Source organism: Pocillopora damicornis, chromosome 13 (genome assembly GCF_964200805.1).
Source record: "Pocillopora damicornis chromosome 13, jaPocDami1.2, whole genome shotgun sequence".
Lineage (NCBI taxonomy): Eukaryota > Metazoa > Cnidaria > Anthozoa > Scleractinia > Pocilloporidae > Pocillopora > Pocillopora damicornis.
This window is the reverse complement of record NC_142682.1, coordinates 20,238,575-20,255,972: the sequence shown is the minus strand read 5'-3', so window position 1 is coordinate 20,255,972 and position 17,398 is coordinate 20,238,575. Positions and strand designations below refer to the sequence as shown.

General features: G+C 39.4%; 3 protein-coding genes and 1 pseudogene across 4 annotated transcripts; 1 reads left to right on the top strand and 3 right to left on the bottom strand.

Annotated features, from left to right (window-relative positions):
• Nucleotides 1-841: 841 nt before the first annotated feature.
• Nucleotides 842-2,626, top strand: LOC113687143 (uncharacterized; annotated as a pseudogene).
• Nucleotides 2,605-6,865, bottom strand: LOC113687153 (uncharacterized). The gene is made up of 4 exons (XM_027204864.2): nt 6,640-6,865; nt 5,122-5,430; nt 4,348-4,635; nt 2,605-4,073 (listed from the first exon to the last, which is right to left on the bottom strand). Exons 1-4 carry the CDS (start codon nt 6,815-6,817, stop codon nt 2,932-2,934), a joined length of 1,917 nt encoding a protein of 638 aa, XP_027060665.2. The 5' UTR covers nt 6,818-6,865; the 3' UTR covers nt 2,605-2,931.
• A 513-nt stretch (nt 6,866-7,378) lies between these two features.
• LOC113686743 (peroxidasin homolog) lies at nt 7,379-11,556 on the bottom strand. Its single transcript, XM_027204412.2, has 4 exons — nt 11,294-11,556; nt 10,082-10,363; nt 9,615-9,911; nt 7,379-8,999 (listed from the first exon to the last, which is right to left on the bottom strand). Exons 1-4 carry the CDS (start codon nt 11,421-11,423, stop codon nt 7,855-7,857), a joined length of 1,854 nt encoding a protein of 617 aa, XP_027060213.2. The 5' UTR covers nt 11,424-11,556; the 3' UTR covers nt 7,379-7,854.
• A 2,077-nt stretch (nt 11,557-13,633) lies between these two features.
• Nucleotides 13,634-16,859, bottom strand: LOC113665167 (uncharacterized). 2 transcript variants are annotated; one of them, XM_089191579.1, is made up of 4 exons: nt 16,677-16,859; nt 16,494-16,539; nt 14,869-15,036; nt 13,634-14,410 (listed from the first exon to the last, which is right to left on the bottom strand). In XM_089191579.1, exons 1-4 carry the CDS (start codon nt 16,842-16,844, stop codon nt 14,064-14,066), a joined length of 729 nt encoding a protein of 242 aa, XP_089047705.1. In that variant the 5' UTR covers nt 16,845-16,859; the 3' UTR covers nt 13,634-14,063. The 2 variants fall into 2 exon arrangements, with proteins under 2 accessions (XP_089047705.1, XP_027036628.2); XM_027180827.2 differs by having other exon boundaries at nt 16,627-16,739.
• Nucleotides 16,860-17,398: the final 539 nt, after the last annotated feature.

Below are 17,398 nucleotides of genomic sequence, written 5' to 3'. Positions count from 1 at the left end.
ATCCCAGAATCTACCATTAGAACTACTAAGTTACTGTATCTAATACTAGGAGGATAAGTCCTCTTGTTAAATACCTAGACCTCCATTCAACAAAACGAGCACTGTGATTGGTTGATTCTTGGTCACGTGCCCCTGATCAAATTCAAGACCGGGATACAATTGCGCAGTTGTTGCCCGCGCGCCGAATACAACAGCATATGATTGTTTAAGGGAAAGTCTCAGGAAACATCAGGACTCTCGGGAAAACAAAACTGTTTCCCTCGGGACCTTACGCTAAGTGTAGAATGATAACTGGCTCTGAAATCTTTGTTCCCAGTTCCTTTCGTTAACCTTTATAAGGGCAAGAGGGGGAAGAAAGACACTGAGGCGAGGGAATCAAACTCCGTTATGGTTTCACAAGGTTGAAAATAACGTTCATTCCTTCATATACACAAAGAAACTTGAGGACACTTGTCCAGAATTTTACATCTCCCCAAGAATTCAGTTTTGTGCTTGAACTGTGAGAAATTCATAATGATATTCACGTTAGGGTTTTAATTGCTTTTCAACAGACTCGGTTGCTTGGAAAACCAAGTGGCTCACGAAAACACGTGTGATAATTTCTTGATTCTACCGTAGTTAGGCAGACTATTCTTGTAAAAACAGAATTAAATATGCTTTGTGTCTCGGTTAAAAAAAGCTGAAGAGAATAAACCTTGACTTATGAGCGACTGAATCTATTTTTATGAGTGTTTTGACTTGTAAAGTTTCCTACTTGTCAAGGTAAGAAATGAGCATTAACAAACTCATACTATGCAGAATCATTTTGGAATCCGCTGCACAAGCCAAATTCGATCTCATAATGGCGTACTGACATGATATTGCTGATACGTTTTACTGAAAAGAAATACCGCTGTATTTGTGCTATTTTGCGTCACATCGTTTAACTTCATTTAAATGCTTCGAATGTAAATCGACATTGAAAACATCAGTTTCTGAGTTAATTTTGGCAGAAAACTGAGAGGCGCATTTTTTTACAGAAAGTAATCAAATAATGCATTGAGAGTCACGGTACAAAGCATGACATTACAGAATTAAGAGGAATAATTTTGTGATCATCGGGATTGCGCTCCAGTAATTGGCGTTCTTCGTGTTCGTGTGAATTTGTTGTAATACGTAGTATCAAAGGAGGATAAACTTTATCTTGGAAGCATACTGGTAATTTAAGAATCACTTCGACGAAGCATGAAACATGAATAGCTACTTGTTTTCCTTGTTGGACTAAATTTGCAAGAAGATCTCAGCGTTCAATCCAATGATACTAAAAACACTACTCGAATCTGACAGGTGTGTTTACTTCGCAGGATGTTTGCAAAAAAAACAGAAAGTACTTCTATTCTCAGCTTTGATTGTTGCTTTGTGTATTATCAATTACATGATAGCGAAAAAATGGCGTCAAGGATAAAAAAAACAGAGTTAAAAAAACGCTGTGCTGAAGAGGAAAATATTTTGCAGGATCTGTGAGACAGTGCTAACTGTAATCAGCTTCTTTTAGACTGCTTGACGCACGGGGGATGGCATCAAAAAGCAGGTGTGACTAAAGAAAAGATTCTCGATAGACGAGAAGCAGACAAAGCGATTCTTGAAAACCTTGGATTTCCAAGAAAGTTGCCCAGAGAGGACAGCCGCTGTGGTCAAGTTTACCATCTTCCTTTCTCAGGTTTGGCATCACTGTGTGATGAAGAGAGTGAAACGCCATGTTGCAACGAAGGAACGGGACTCTGTGGGAATTCCAACGAGGATTGCACGTGCCCGAAATGTAAGGATTTCAATAAGTATATTGCAGGAGAGGTTGCCAAGTAGAAACCCGTATGCTCAAAGTGCCCGTATCAATCTTTTAACTGTAGAGACCCTTGCGCTTTACTGAATGCGCATGTTTTGGAACTTGTTTTCGTTGGAGACTCATTCATTTCGACACCTTTTTGTGGCTGTCACTACTGTTTACTGGTGATCCATGGAAAGGCGCGCTAAGGAACAATCTCTCCAACATAGAAAGAGATCAGTGTAGTGGAGAACTGCAGTTTGTAGACAGAGGAAAACACTCCTGCCATCTTAAAACTATTAAGGCTTGGGACGAGTTTAGTGAAAATCAAGTGTGTGGTGGAAAGGCACAATTTAAGAGTTATTTAGTTGAAGCTTACGATTTGCTCCAGCTCCCTCACGCTGAAAAAGCCGTGACGAATCTTTAAGGAGAACCAGGAGCGATTCTCGTCCTTGGAGTTGGTATTAACATAAATTTGGGTTTAAATGCTACTTAGGTAATTGCAAAATACCTAAGGCCTTTGCTTGCTTTGATTGAGAGTAGAGGAAATGGAAGACCATCGATAATTTGGGCGAATACACACCGATAATTTTTTAACTTCTGATAACTTAAAGAATTACGCGCCAGTTGGAAATTTCATTCATGAAACGTCTAAGTTTTGCCGCGCAAGAAAGATTCTTGTCCTGGTGACATCCACCGTTACTCGTTACATTAAGAGTAATGACAGGAGAAATTTTTGTTATGACGGGAACATGGAGAAGGTAGATATTTCTAAATTATTTAGAGAATCGAGATCAGACGTGTCAGCGTCCCCAAAAGTGATTTATTTCGCATTTTGAAATGAGATTGAAATGAGGTTTGAAAGGTTGAAACCTTTCGACTCGCATGATCCCCCGCGACATCCTCGTTACCCTTTTACTGGTAAACAGGATACTATCAGCTTTTAGATTACTACCATGAAACAGTTCTATTGTTTATTTCTTCGACTCAGTTTCCACTTCCTTAGATAATGAATAATTAGCTATTAGTTTTAATTTTATTCGGATGTATCTAAACTTTGTCATATCTGTCATATTTTTTTCTCTTGTGAAACTCCTAACTTACAACTATTAGGATTTAGGTAAGTAGACTTATGACTTGGTCGAGGCTATGCCATAACATTTCAGTTTTCCCAAAGTATGAAAACCTTTTTCTTCTCTTGGGTCTCCTGTGTCACCAAACCGGAGCTGCGTAACGGGCAAAGTGGACTTGTCAGTCAGTAGTCCACTGTCCTCTCTCCACATCAGATCATTGGCATCGCAGTTACACGCTTCGCCCGTGGCGCATGAGTCGTTCATTCCACATGCGCACATGTTGCTGTCGGGGGAAGCTCCTCCCCAATACGTCATTTTCTGTCCGTCACGTGACACCCACCAGCCGTAAGGTGATCCCCTCCAAAGAAGCACAGAATGGCGGCATTCATATTTTATGAACTGTTCACAATGGGTGGATGCCTGGATGAGGTTCTTGATCTGAGTCATAGTTGCCCCCACGTAAGTCACTTCTTGTAAATAGCTCCCTGGGTAAAAGAAGCCCTCGACGGCCGTTCTCTGCTCTGAGTTGTGACTGATCACCGATACCCCAACACCACCCTTATCAGTCATGTTACAAAACACTTTGAACATCGGTGAATCTTCATCTGCTTTTACATTGAAAATACCACTGCGATTATAACCTGCGAGTCTCCACTCACTGCATGATCGCACCTGGACTGTTAGGGCAGAAGTTGCATTTATGACTGCGATTTCGCTTTCTGCTGCACAGCGGTACCATCCACCATCGAGAATAGATGTTACATTTATAATTAAAGTTCCGTTGCGCAAAATCTCGAATGCTTTTGGCATAGCGTCACCTTCCTTAGCCCATTGTATTGGTTGTTTGCTTGCTTGGCAATGCAGTGTCACTGTGCTGCCGAGATATGCATTCATCTGCTCGACTGGTCGGATAAGAAATTTCAGTTTAGGGAGAACGGATAACCGTGCAGACGCTTTGACTTCATTCACATCATTTTCAGCATTACACGTGTAGTAGTCACTATCATTAAGGGTGGCGTTGTAGATTGTCAGCTGTCCCTTAAGAGACGTTGACCCATTTGTAAGTATGCGCTCTCTCTCGGATAGCGCTGTCCAAGTTATCACAGGCTCAGGAAATCCAGATGCTTCACATATAAACATGGCTCTCTGTCCTTCTTCGATCCGTAGTGGAAGAGGCGTCCTTGTCAGTTGAACGGGAACTGGACAAAAAAATTAAGTGAGCATAACAGGTTTACCAATTCTAAAGTTTGTTAAGAGCCCTCCTCCCCCGTCCCTCAGCTAATATGAATTCCCACGTTCCTGTTTTTGAACGTTTTAAATCACTTAGGGGTGAGACTGGATATATAGGTAAAGCCTGAGTTAAAGTTCAGCCGGGATCAAGTTCCCTGTTGGCTCATTAGTAACTTATGGGTCCAGATCACAGCCTTCTTTTTATTGACTTTTCCCTAAATCGAGAAAATTTAAATGTTGTACCGTGCACAATCAGCAGCATGGTCGATTTTGCGATTCCTAGAACATTCTTGGCTTGGCACACATACATTCCAGCGTCTTCATACAGAACCCCACTGATAATCATCGTACCATTACTGTGAATCACGTGACGACCACTGGGTAAAGACCCATAGACTCGAACCCAGGTTGTTTGTGGTGAAGGAAGTCCTTTGGCTCTGCATGACAGTGAGGCTGTTTGTGTCTCTCTGATGGTTATCACTTTTGATGGTGTAATAATTGTAGGAGCAGCAACTGAAATACCCGGATCACCTTAAAAAACAATAGTGGAACATTTTGGTTTGACCCTCACGCTGTGTTGCTTTCAGCGAGGACGTGATTGATATTTTAAAACTTTTAAAATTTTAATTGTGTCGTGCATTCGATGAATTGAGAGATCAGTAAATCCTCACCAGCAATTTGCGATCGTTGTGCGGAATCTTGCTATTTTCCTCTGAATAATTCGGCTTCATCTTGGAGTGGTGCGTTCTTATTGCAGCCCTAAAGCTGTAGAAACTGACTGGATCAGACTTTAGATTCGCTTGGCGGCTTTCACGCAGCTGTAAGGTGCCCAGTTATTGAATAGCCTAGTGTTTATTTCTACATGCATTGAGGTCTCTAAAAGAGTAATCCTATGAACTGAAACTATCATAATCATCATCAAATTTCCATTATCATCTTCATTATTATATTGTACTCATAGATGAAACTTAAAGGCATAAAGAAGAAGGTTTCTTGTATTGAAGTAAGTCAACTGACCTTTATCTCCTTTCGTTCCAGTCGGTCCAGCGACTCCTTTTTCCCCGCGAACTCCAGGAATTCCTTCAACGCCCACGTCACCTTTTTCCCCTTTAGGGCCTCCAAAACAAAGTCTTTCTTCTTTTGCGCAGAAAACCTGAGTTAGTGAACCCAGCACCATGCGAATTTCGTTTTTTATCTCCATTTTTATCTTTCGATTGATACCTTTCTTGCCTTCCTGGCGTGGCTTGGATTCCTGACCCAGCCCTAGGCCTCTAGAGAATCTTCTTTGGCGATCGTTTTGTTTACTTTCTTGTATTTCCAGGTGGTCTGAAAAGAAATCTTGCGTAATAAATAAATAACGATCGAATCTTAGAATGCTTTCAAACTGAACTGTGTCAAATTCTCAGACCATTTTTAATCTCACCTTCTTAAGTTTGTTTTCGAGTGGCCGAGAGGAGTTCGCGCGCGTCCTAAATGACCGGTTCTATGCCCACATATTTCAGAAATAGTGTTTTTACAGATCATTTTTTTATGAAATATCTTACACAGCCCCACACTTCATCATGCATCTAGTTCTTAGATAAAGAAGACAACAACAACAAAAATTAAATTGCCTTTGAGACTACGACTTTATTTTAGAACAGTATGGGGCTGTGCAGAAATCTTACCCTCCATTCTAGCAAGGTCATAAATCATACATGGACAAAACAAATGAAAGACCCGGCTGACTTTGACGTATCATGCCTCGACACACTGTAAAATGACCCGAACAGGAAACGAAATGAAACAATGGCAATTTTTTTTATCTTATTTTCTGAGTAAGTATCGAAAGAATTGTGTGAAAAACAATGTAGGCAATACATGCTTCATCTCACTCATCTCCTTGAGAGGGATTTTTTTTATGTGAACGCATAGGTCATAACGATCGGGGTTTATAATGAGACTTTGGATCTTCCCTAAACATGATCGCTGTTTCTGTTTTTAATATGACTGGGTGTCGATTTAGATCACAGAAGAATTTCGTTTGAAGGGGCCATAACCACAGACAAATAGAAAACCAGTTCTTTCGAGTAGTTTAAATTACCATCGTACCACTTGTTCAAACTGAAAAACTGTAACAACCTTTAATCAAAAAAACATCTATAAAGTTGAGATGAGATACATTGATCGGTGTGATGAAATTTGGGATGTTTCCTATTAATTTCCGGACATCATTGAAAATTTCGATGATACCCCTAAACTGTGTGGGATAAAATACCGCCCGAGCCTTAAGGGGACTATATTATGATAATATAGCATCTTGCACAACTGAACCTCAGTGCCGGGTTTAAACTCGACATGCGAATAAAATCCGCGTCAATCTTCCTTTACTATTCCTCAATCCTTGTTCTTTGTCATTAATTTCTACCTCTTTAATGTACATATTTCCCCTCTAAACTGCTACTTGAAAGCCTTATTCCGTCCGCGACTGTTTAAAAAAAAAAGACTTTGGAGGCAAGTTGAAAAATCAATTGAAGAATCCTTCTATGTACTTACCACACGGTTTACATGGGCTGTCCTCTGCTTTGAGAATTTGAATCTCCAGATTTTTAATATTTTGGCGCATCAAAGACAACTCGACAGAATTTGTGTCAAGGCGAATGAGAGCTACACTTGAAAGCAACAATGCCGCCACCGCCACTGCAAGGAGGAAACCTTGAAACGCGTCGGCCATTTTAATCTTGGGTTGAAGCTCTTCTCATATGGAAATGAAATACTGAGTAAAAAACAATCGCTGCATGATACTGACAAGTTCATGGCCCCTAGGAAGACGAGTACTTTTAAAGCTCTTCCGAACGAAACAAAACTCACTGCATGCCTCAAAATCGGTCATTTCAGGTCGAGCTCTAAAAAAACCTTATTCTTTCGAATTGTGGCTAAGTCAGCTGGCCATTTCAAGTGAAAACGACATTCTTTTTTCCTTTATTTATGCTTTGCGGCCAAATAATTTTTTTCATATCTGAAGCTTCGTACTTACCTAAGTTTGTTTATGACAGAGAATTCTTCGCGCATCTCAGAAATCGAATCTCATGATCTACTAGGGCCCATTTTTTGGGGTTTTCACCGCGGTTTTGAAAAAACGAGTCACCCCAGTCCTTCCCTTTAGCTATTAAGAATCGAGGAGGCTTTAATGTTGTATATAGCTGAATAAGATAGTGAACAATATATTTTCATTTCATATTATTTTTGATTAACTAAGTTGGATATACCCACAGCAACGTATAATACTCATATGTGTGTCTTCAAATGTGTTTTTATCGAAAGGGTACGTTTTACACAACGTGTATTTAATAAAGATTATACGCTTTATTAAAGAATTCAAGTGTCTAGCAATACTTAATAGCATGTCGGTATATTGATTACCTCTTATAAAACCAAGAAAAAGCGGGTTTGGCGGTTTATGTGATCATTAGTTGAGAATTGCTACATTCTAGCCGTCTTCATTTTCTTTGAATAATTTCTTATCACCCGATTCACTTAGTCCTTGAACTAAGTTTCTGTATTTTGACTATGATATGACAAATAACTAAATCGCTATAGCTGCAGCCAGTTACACTTGTAGGCCATCTTATATTTCGTAGCAAATCTTCAGTTTAACATAGTACTATAACGGTTTTGAATATTGACCAGGCGAGTGTCCTTGCAAAACAATCTTCCGGGAACGTTTTGCAGTCACACCTTAGCGACCGGAATATTGAAATACCGAACGTCTTACTGAAAAAGTCCAAAACATTTCAGTTCCCCAAGTGTATGAAATCCAAACTCGCGGTTAAATTTGCCAGCGTCTCCGAATCTTAGCTGAGTTACAGGTAAGGTGGCTCTGTCCGTCAACATCCCCTCGTCACGGCGAAGGACGTAGTCATTAGCATCACAGTTACAGATTCCTCCCTTAGCGCACGTGTTGTTTACTCCGCATGCACACATTGCACTTTCAGGTGGAGCTCCTCCCCAGTACTTCATCTTCTCTCCGTCACGTGACACCCACCAGCCTACAGGCATACCTTGGTTCAGTAGCAGTGAGTTCATACAGTCGTATCGGATAAATTGTTCACAGTGAGACGAGACATTGATCACCGATACAATCTGAGCCAATGAAGTTGTTGTGTAGTTGATATTTCTTCTGTAACAGCCTGGTGGATCACATGTGAAAGTTTGAATTCGGCCTTCACTGTCGTGACGAAAGATTGTAATTCCGACGCCATTTTTATCCTCCATGTCGCAGAGCGCTTGAAACGCAGGAACTGGACCCTCAATATCCGGATCAATCCGGTACTCTGCACTTTCTGTGTAACCAAGCTTTCTCCATTCAGTACAAGTTAGGACCAGTACGTCCACTTCCACTTCAATTTCAATAGAAGTGATGATATTTTTCGCAATGCACTCATAAGAACCAGTGGCGTCAAAAGATGCGTTAGCGATGAACAAAGTTCCATTTTCATCTAAACGAGACCCAGAAGGTAAACCGCCAGATGTCTTCGACCACGTGACAACGGGAATGAATTCTCCACTGTATGCTACGCATGTCAAAACTACGTCATCGCCAACATGAACCTCTGTCTTTTTCTTTGGAACGATAACAAATTTCAAACGAGGAACTACAGTCACACCCAGAATAACGACGACTTTGTTAAAGATGTTTTCAGCCAGACATGTGTAGAAGCCGCTGTCTTCAAGCTCAATTTTGTTAAATCTTAATTCTTCTTCATTTAGAAACGTTTCCCAGGCGGAGGGGGCACCGGAAGTTTTATTCCACGTGATCTTCGGCTCAGGTCTTCCAAATACAGGACAGCGGAGTGTCAATTCGCTTTCCTCTTCTACGAACTTGTGGGGCGAATGGTCTAAGATGCGAACGGGAACTACAGATAACAAACAAACATAAAAAAGAATAGTAAGCAAACAAATAGACTGGAACGATAACACCTCGCAAAAAACTGAAATGAAAGTAGGAAGAAGATCTGAATCAGTGGATCGTGCTTGGTTCGTAATCCCCTACAGGACAGGTCATTGTTAATTACTTTGGAGAGGGGGTGGGGGTGGGGGAGGTCGCTCTATAATTATTATGCATATGATCCCCGCCTTCATGCTTTGATGGCGATGAATAATCCCCCCCATCTTGTGATCCCCCCCCAAAAATCAACAAAGCCGTTTTTCTGGTATTCAGGACTGACTTTTTTCGGATTAAGGGGGGGGGGGGTAACTTTCTAATGAAGAAACTGTGGTGCTGGGTCGGTGGGAGAGTATAACAGGGTAATTTAGTATTATTAACTGAGTTGATAAAGTAAATTGGCCACCCTGAAGAGTTCGCTCTGACGAGGGGATTACGCTCTAAACGTCAGTTTTTAACCGGCTTTACGGTGGCCAATTTACGTTATCAAATCAGTTGATAATACTAAATTACCCTTTTTCGGATTACCCGGTCTCCTAAATTGTCTGACTTAATTACCGATCTATGTTCCATAACTACATCTTACCTAACACAGTTAAGTTTGCCTTCGCTTCCACCTCACCAACAAAGTTCAACGCTTTGCAAACGTAGGTACCTTGATCATTAAGGACAGCGTCCATTATCATTAAGGAGCCGTCAATCAAAGTAAAACTCCTCTCGTTCTGCAGTTGGCCGCCTTCTCGACTCCAGATCACATCAGGCCTCGGCATTCCATCGGTCATGCAGAGAATGGAGGCGGTGTCATTCTCTCTCACTGTTACAGGCTGTGGTTTTACAATAAAAGCTGGCATGGAGGGCGTCAAAAGTCCATCAGCACCGGCCCCTAGGGTAAAAAATCATAGACGTGACTTTGTCCGAAATCCATCTAGATAAAATTTTATTCACCTGCCGTCCTTGAAACTAGTTTAATTGGATGAGTCTAAATAACGCTGAATAAAAAAAAATGTAACTGTTTCACGGTAAGATCTGGGTACAAGATTAACCTCGGCTTACCTGAGTCACCTTTTTCTCCTTTTACCCCCGGCTGCCCGGTATCCCCCTTTTGTCCCTGGGGGCCCCGTTCTCCAGCTGGTCCCCTATCACCTTTAGGTCCTGCGGGTCCTTGAACACAAATGCTTTCGTCATTTACACAGATCTTGTTCTCAAGAAGGGAGCGCAGTTGATTTTCAGTGAACTTCTGTACACATGCTATCAATTTCTGACTGCACTCCAAGTCATGCTCAATAACATCATCGTTGTCCCTCTTGGCTCTACGAGCGTTTGTTTCATCCAGATCTGAAGCGTTCGAATGGTTCAGTATTAGGTACTGTTATTGAATATCTTAATAGTTCATACTATCTCATAGCTAAAAACAGATGAGCGCTAAATTGGGACAAGTTCATTTTCAAAGTCGACTGTTGACCATCACATAGGAGTAGTCGAAATGATCGCTACTGTAAATTCTGGCAGCACTTTTTCTTCTACGGAACAACAGAAGGGGATTGTTTTACAGTACAATTTAGTTCCGGAGGTACTGAGTTAGACAATTTTTTTCCCCGCAAGTCAAAAGAAAGCTGAATGCCAGCTCTAGTTGACGAGAGTCACTGTAATAACTTTGAATGGGCGTGGCTCATACAGTGTCGGAGGAGAACAATAATACTTTTCGGACATTTTATATGGGACCTTTTTTTCAGGAGGATCCTTCTCGAGAGGAACAACAGTACCGTGCACCTCTAAGCTGTTTACAAAATCTCGTTAAGAGAACAACTGAGGAGAAATTATTTCAAGGTTTATCTATTTGTTGTTTATTTTCGTTTAATGAAATCTGTAGCGATGCCAATGTCCACCTCTCCTCCTTTTGGTCTCTTCCTACTTTGTCAAAAACGACCTGCACACTAAATTATACTGCGGTATTCATAATCCTATTATTAGGCAGATAAAAACTTCCGAACTTATCACATGCAGTGCATTCAACTTCTGTTTTTGAGTGTCCTGATTGCCAATTGATGAAATGAAAATAACAGGTGTGACGAAAATGACAGGTATGACGAGAAACTCCAAGTTAACATAAACGACAAAAAATAACGGAAGGGGAAAGTAACATTGAATAAAAACAAAAAGAAAGAGAGAGCTCTACAACTGGATTTTGTATAGAGTGAAATTAGAGGAGGAGCCGTTTGAAGCTAGCGAAGCCAACAGCAAAGTGGTTATGAAAACAATACCTACATGGTTTAGCTGCGTGTTCCAGTGTTTCTACCCGCCGCTGCAGTCGTCGATGCTCGTGTGACAGCAGAAAACACAACAGAAAGCAAATTGTGAGAGCTGCGAAGGATAAATATGTTCCTGTTTTAGACATACTTATTTCTGAAGGAGTGATTCGTGTTCCAAGGACTGTTTTTGAGCTCAAGTTGGATATTAATGTAATAAGTTTGATCTTTCAAGGTGCTTATTCACGTCAATGCTGAGATTTTTCATTACTTTTGGGGCGTATTTGGAAATGTACCAGCAACCAGATTAGAGAGTAATAACAGCTGAGCTGTCACTCATACCCTCTGGTAACAGGCTTATCAAATTTTTCATAGGGGCCGATTGCACTGCGCCAGAAGATACTGGAGATCGTTTTTCAGATAATATTAAACATCAAAGAGGCCGATATCTTGCCCTCAAACAAGAAACAATTATCGATTGTTTTTCTCCTAATTTAGTGTGCAATATGTCCTTATCGCTCACCAACGTGCAATTTGCTAAATTTTCCGAAAAGCACGACATACAACGGAAGTGTGATCAAAAAATAACTCTCATCATTAACAACCATTTGCTTAAATTAAAGTAATCGAACTTGATAGTTTAATTGATTTTCAACTCAACCTCTCTCAATAATCCCCGCCTATTGCCTTTGGGATCTCACGCAACCAGGATCCTGTCTAAAGTACACAGGAGTGACCACGAGTGACCACGAATGACCATGATTGACCACGAATGACCACGAATGACCACGAGTGAAAAAAGTTTTAAAAAGTTAATCATTATCTAAAATAAAGATAATAATAAGAAGAAAAATATTACAGACAATTTAATGGGAAATATCAAAGGAAAACAACTTTAGCCCTTATTTATTAAAAACCCCGAATAAAAGGAGAAAAGTTAAATTCTCTGATTTTTCCGTTTTTGGAATCATTTATCGACTTTGTGCATGACACGTGATTTTATTGTAAGCTTTTATGAAAGCTTATAAGTCAAGTCTAGTTTTCAACTCTTCATTCATAGTTTGACCTATAGGTCGTCGACTGAAGTAACGCAATCGTATCGTTTAGCCGCAATAAATAACTTTTGAAAATGCTTCAAGTATCTATTAATAAAATTAATATATTAATTATCTTAAATATATTTTTATTTTAAATAGTCATTCAGAAAGCTTAAAATCCTTTTTTTGGTTGTCTAAATCAGCGATGCAGAATGACAGATCGGTGTCATTGTGTAAATAAACAAGCAAATAATAACGGAAACATCAGGGCATTTAACTTTTTTCCTTTTATTCGGGGTTTTTAATGAATGAGGGCTACAGTTCTTTTTCCTTTAATATTTCTCATTAAATTCACTGTAATATCTTTTTTCTTATTAGCATTTTTATTATAGTTAATGATTAACTTTTTTAAATTTTTCCACTCGTGGTCATTCGTGGTCATTCGTAGTCACCCGTGGTTACTCGTGTGTACTTTTAGACATGATCCGCAACCAGTGAAACCTTGAGGAGCAAGACATCGGTTGACATTTGATAGCAGTTGATAGCCTCTTGCATTTTGTACACACAGAGGGAGGGGTGGTGCTGAGGAGACACTATCATTAACCCTCTACACCTAAACATCAGTATGCACGTTCTCCATACAGTTGTTTATACATTTTCTAAGGTGCTGACAAGGAGAATTTGTTTAACAATCAGGAACTTCTTTAACTGGTGATCATTTCCTTTATTCTTATGATCCCAAATGAATGATTCTGCAGTAGTCAGGAGATGCTAGACTCTGGTCACTTTTATGGTGTATGGGGTTAATGAGCTGCATGGCAATGCTCTTTCCAAAGGCATGTCATTTCCAGGCTGGAGGTATACAAAGGGAAGAAGATTCCATGACATGGGGTGTTGATAGGAATAAGGAAAACTTTAATTGAATTGAGAGGGTAACTGTATGGGGGCACTGCAAGGAAAAGCGGTTTTAACACAATTTTTGAGCAACTAAGTGATGTCAATACTACAACTTTACTGATGTGACATTGAGTAGAAGGTAAATTAAAGGATTACTTAAATACCATGGACAATGTGTGTCCAGTAGAACTTTAGTTTGCTGCTGTTGTTGTTGTTTTCTGTACTGGTAAAATCTGAAAACGTTAAGGATGGGAAATCCGAGGGAATAGACCTCGACAAATATTTGTTACAGTCCTCTATTGAGCTTTGGTGTTTCCCATCAGCATCATTGCTCACCAATGGCGTAGCAATTCACAATTAGCATATTCAAGTTTACAGCAGCTGCATGTTACAAATGCAGGTGAACAAGTGACTCTTACTAACAATTGTGTTATATAAACTAAACATTTATTATTCTTTGCTAGAATTCATTCATACATATAAAGTTGTTACATCGTTAACATTCAGGATAAATATGTCCAGATAAATATCTTAAATAATGCAAAGAAATACTATTCATTACTAGTCTTGTTCCTTATTCATAACAACATTGCACTAAGGAAGGAGTTTAACTTTAATGTCCCTGTGTAACACAGAGGACGGGTATATGACATAAAAAATCTAAATTGCAACTTGGCTCAATCTGTCATTTAGTTTAACAATTTATTAAAAATAGAAAAAAAGAAAATTTCTATGAAAAAGTCCAAATTTTAACATTCTAGAAAAGTACATGTGTCATTACAATGTGGCACAAACGATTAATATAATGAAATGAATACAACTTTTTGTTAAGGAGCCATTCCAACACAAGTGTCCTTAATGATGTTTATGACAGAGATTAAAGCCACATGTACTAGCAAAATCCAATTTAATCTTCTTTCCTGACTTATCCACACATGTCCACTTGCTGTGATGTATATGTAAAGAGCACTTCAGTGGTAAAGAGAAACCAGCTTTCTTACAGGCCAGAATGTGCTTCACCTCAAATGGAGATTGCTGAACAGGTGTACCTTGGGATGGTCGACAGAGCCCTCTATAAAACAGCTTTGCTTTGAAACAGTTTATTTTCAGTGGAATTGAGCCTTCTAATGCTTCTCTGCAGGGTTCTTCGTCATATTCTTCATCTACTGGTTCTTCAGCAGAGGTCTTTAATTTATTGCCTCCTAAAAGAAAAAAATATATACTAAATAAATTACCAATGGCACTGAACAACTACATTTGAGAACTTAATTAACCCTTAAACTCTCATGAGTGACTCAGGCACAATTTCTCCTTACAATATCAATACAAAATCAAGACAGCAAGTGATGAGAACCAAGAAAAGTATCAATTAGGGGATTATTAGTTGATCCAATACCAAATTCTCAGAAGTAAAATCAGAAGAATTGCATAGCAGGCAGTAAAGAGAATTACTAAAAAGATCTTGGGAGTTAAAGGGTGGAAGAATACAGTATTTGAGATGATTCATTAAGCATCTGAGAATGTGGGAATAATTCAGCTAAAGCCTTTTTTCAGACTTGTGGAATATGCTCTTGTTTCTTTAAACTTTTTCCTTGCAACTAAATTTCTTAATGAAACCTCTGAACAGTATATTGTTGCACTGCTCACTCACTAGACTAACCTTTACGTAGGCATGTCCGTTCACATTCATCTTTAGTCCTGAAATTGTTTTTGTTTCCCTGACATCCTCCATAAATGAATTTTGTGCAGTTTTTCCATGCACTGTTGTAGTACCATCTTGGAAAAATAGCCATACACCTGCCAGGTTTTCTTTCCTGGTTGCAGATATCTGTAGAGATGAATGCCTGTTAGGACTATTCAGTGGACAGTATTTTAGAGGTTTATAACGTCACCTCTCTCTAGACATTTGACAATGGCATTCTCTGTTAGGAAAGCAGGGAAACTACACAATACAGGGCCACTTTTGAAGGAACACATATATACAGTGGCTCTCTTCAGTGGCTAATTTTGCTCAGCAGTGAATAAAAAAAACAAGGAATGATGAATACATGCATAAGTTCAATATTTAATGACTTGTTTGGCTCAGCAGTGGATGAAATAATGAGGAATAATCTAGGGTATATATATTTAGTGGCTAATGTTTGGCTCCTTTGGCCAGGCAGTGGATGAAAGAATGAGATTAATCCTTAAGCATGTTAGTCCAAGATTTATATATTCAGTGGCTCATTTGGCTCATAAGGCTCATTAGTGAATGAGGGAACATGCGTGTGAACTCTTACAACAATATATTAAGTGGCTCCTTTGGCTCAGCAGTGGAAGAGCAAGCTAGCTAAATGAGTTGTCTTGTTTAATGGATGGTTAAAAGTAGCCCTGTTTTCTGTAATTTGGCCAGCAAAGCTGGTTTCCCTCATCTATGGCATATTTGCCACAGTTTTATTGGATATTGAAAGTTTTCAATGCTGCATCACTTAATTAAGGACCGCATTAATTAATTTATTCCAGGGTAGTGTTAATTTCCAAGAATCGCTTTCTACTTCCCTGACAACAATTTACACACATTATTTATGATGTCAAACAGAAAAATGGTCATGGTCTCCCTTCAGCTGGGATTGAATCCGCATTGACTGGCTTGTAATATGAACAAAAAGGACAGAGAGGATTTCATAGTTGTACCATACATATATGTTCTCTTCTAATCACAATACAATCAGAAACGTTCCATTAATTTTATTCGATGGGCGACAATCGATTGATAACGATAGTTATCACAGCTTTTGTAAAATGCCCTATAATATTCCCTGCTGGCTAGTTGTGACAGTTAAAAACACAGTTGCAAAGTTGGCTAGTCAACACGGCATATGAAAGAAGGTACAATAATAAATTTGTAAGCAAACCAAATTCTACGAATGAATCAGCCAACTTTCAATATTGTTGCGTCTTTTGTCATGTGCTATAGTTAGACATTGACATTTTATCCTTCCCGTCTCACTTTTGTCAATCTAAGCTACGACATTTCAACCGATTTTTGACAACCTACAACATTCATGAAATTTATATTCTACTTGAGAACTTCAGCACAGATGTTTTGTGAGACGCTGAAGGCAAACGGAAGAAACCAACTGCTTCAAGCGCGCCTTGACAACAACCAATCAACTTTCGCATTTCAGACTACACCACACTTACGAAAGAACTTTAAAAAGCGCTAGCGAAGACAAATTTTGTCTTCTGTGTCATATAAGCTGTGCTGAAGCTTTCAATTATGACTTGTATGAAAGTAATCGATACCTGAAGAACTTTCATCGAAATCTTCCCGGCTCTTCACGCCAATAACCTAGCAGGAAAGACGTGGAGAGAATCAGCAGTTATGAAAAACATGAAACAAATATTTCCAGCACGAAAAACATGCAATTGAACTTACAAGAAGCGCAAGAAAAAGGCAAGGCAAAGCAATGTGATTAACCGCCATACCGTCGTCGGTTCGCTAGAGCCCGAGGACTCTTCTCTATAAATAGAAGCTGCAAAAAAGTCGTGACGTCTGCTGGGCCACAATTCCAAACCGGAAATTCCACGTGAAAATAACTCTGCGAATTTTAGGGTGCGCCCATTCAGCACATTCGGAAATTTTACCCATGCCATTCCTATGTTTAACCTACATTTACGCAATAATGGGTGGTTCTACGTGGCCGTGACCGCTAACTGAATTTCCAAACACGTTCAAGAAAGTTGTAGTGAACTGAAGATTTTGGAAACATCATCCATTATGGCAGAAGTTTCTCAGGCTAGTTTCTTGAAGGGGGAGGGGGGATGACACAGAAGTGAAGGAGAACTCAGCTGATAACCAAGGGGCATCTTATTAAAAGTTTTCTGGAACATCTCCAACTCCAATTATCATTATCTTTTTCAAGGAAGATGAGCTTTGTCGTGAACTAAAGAAAGTCGTTTATCGTCGTTCTAAGGAGGTTGATATAAATTAAGTACAGAGCCACACATGAGCGATCAAACCCTGGACCTTCAGATTTCTACGACAATGCTTTGCAACTGAGCTGCAGTGATCTAGATGGTGGGCTCTAGGCAATTATTAGATTCATTGTGTCACAAGCAATACCCTTCTAAATGAATAAGGGTTTTAGCTTGTCAAACACCTCCTTGCAATGTACATAAAATTTGGGAAAAGAACTACTGAGAGTGTC

What these genes read in the sequence shown, in the direction of transcription:
- LOC113687153 (XM_027204864.2), bottom strand. Translation starts at nt 6,817, where the DNA reads ATGGCCGACGCGTTTCAAGGTTTCCTCCTTGCAGTGGCGGTGGCGGCA. An exon ending in TGGAACGAAAGGAGATAAAG is followed by an intron (nt 4,636 to 5,121) that starts GTCAGTTGACTT and finishes TTGTTTTTTAAG; the next exon opens with GTGATCCGGGTATTTCAGTT. An exon ending in CATGCTGCTGATTGTGCACG is followed by an intron (nt 4,074 to 4,347) that starts GTACAACATTTA and finishes TTTTTTGTCCAG; the next exon opens with TTCCCGTTCAACTGACAAGG.
- LOC113686743 (XM_027204412.2), bottom strand. Translation starts at nt 11,423, where the DNA reads ATGTCTAAAACAGGAACATATTTATCCTTCGCAGCTCTCACAATTTGC. An exon ending in GGAACACGCAGCTAAACCAT is followed by an intron (nt 10,364 to 11,293) that starts GTAGGTATTGTT and finishes CGAACGCTTCAG; the next exon opens with ATCTGGATGAAACAAACGCT. An exon ending in GGCAAACTTAACTGTGTTAG is followed by an intron (nt 9,000 to 9,614) that starts GTAAGATGTAGT and finishes TGTTATCTGTAG; the next exon opens with TTCCCGTTCGCATCTTAGAC.
- LOC113665167 (XM_089191579.1), bottom strand. Translation starts at nt 16,844, where the DNA reads ATGGCATGGGTAAAATTTCCGAATGTGCTGAATGGGCGCACCCTAAAA. An exon ending in GCTCTAGCGAACCGACGACG is followed by an intron (nt 16,540 to 16,676) that starts GTATGGCGGTTA and finishes CTTTCCTGCTAG; the next exon opens with GTTATTGGCGTGAAGAGCCG. An exon ending in TTTCGATGAAAGTTCTTCAG is followed by an intron (nt 15,037 to 16,493) that starts GTATCGATTACT and finishes TCATCTCTACAG; the next exon opens with ATATCTGCAACCAGGAAAGA.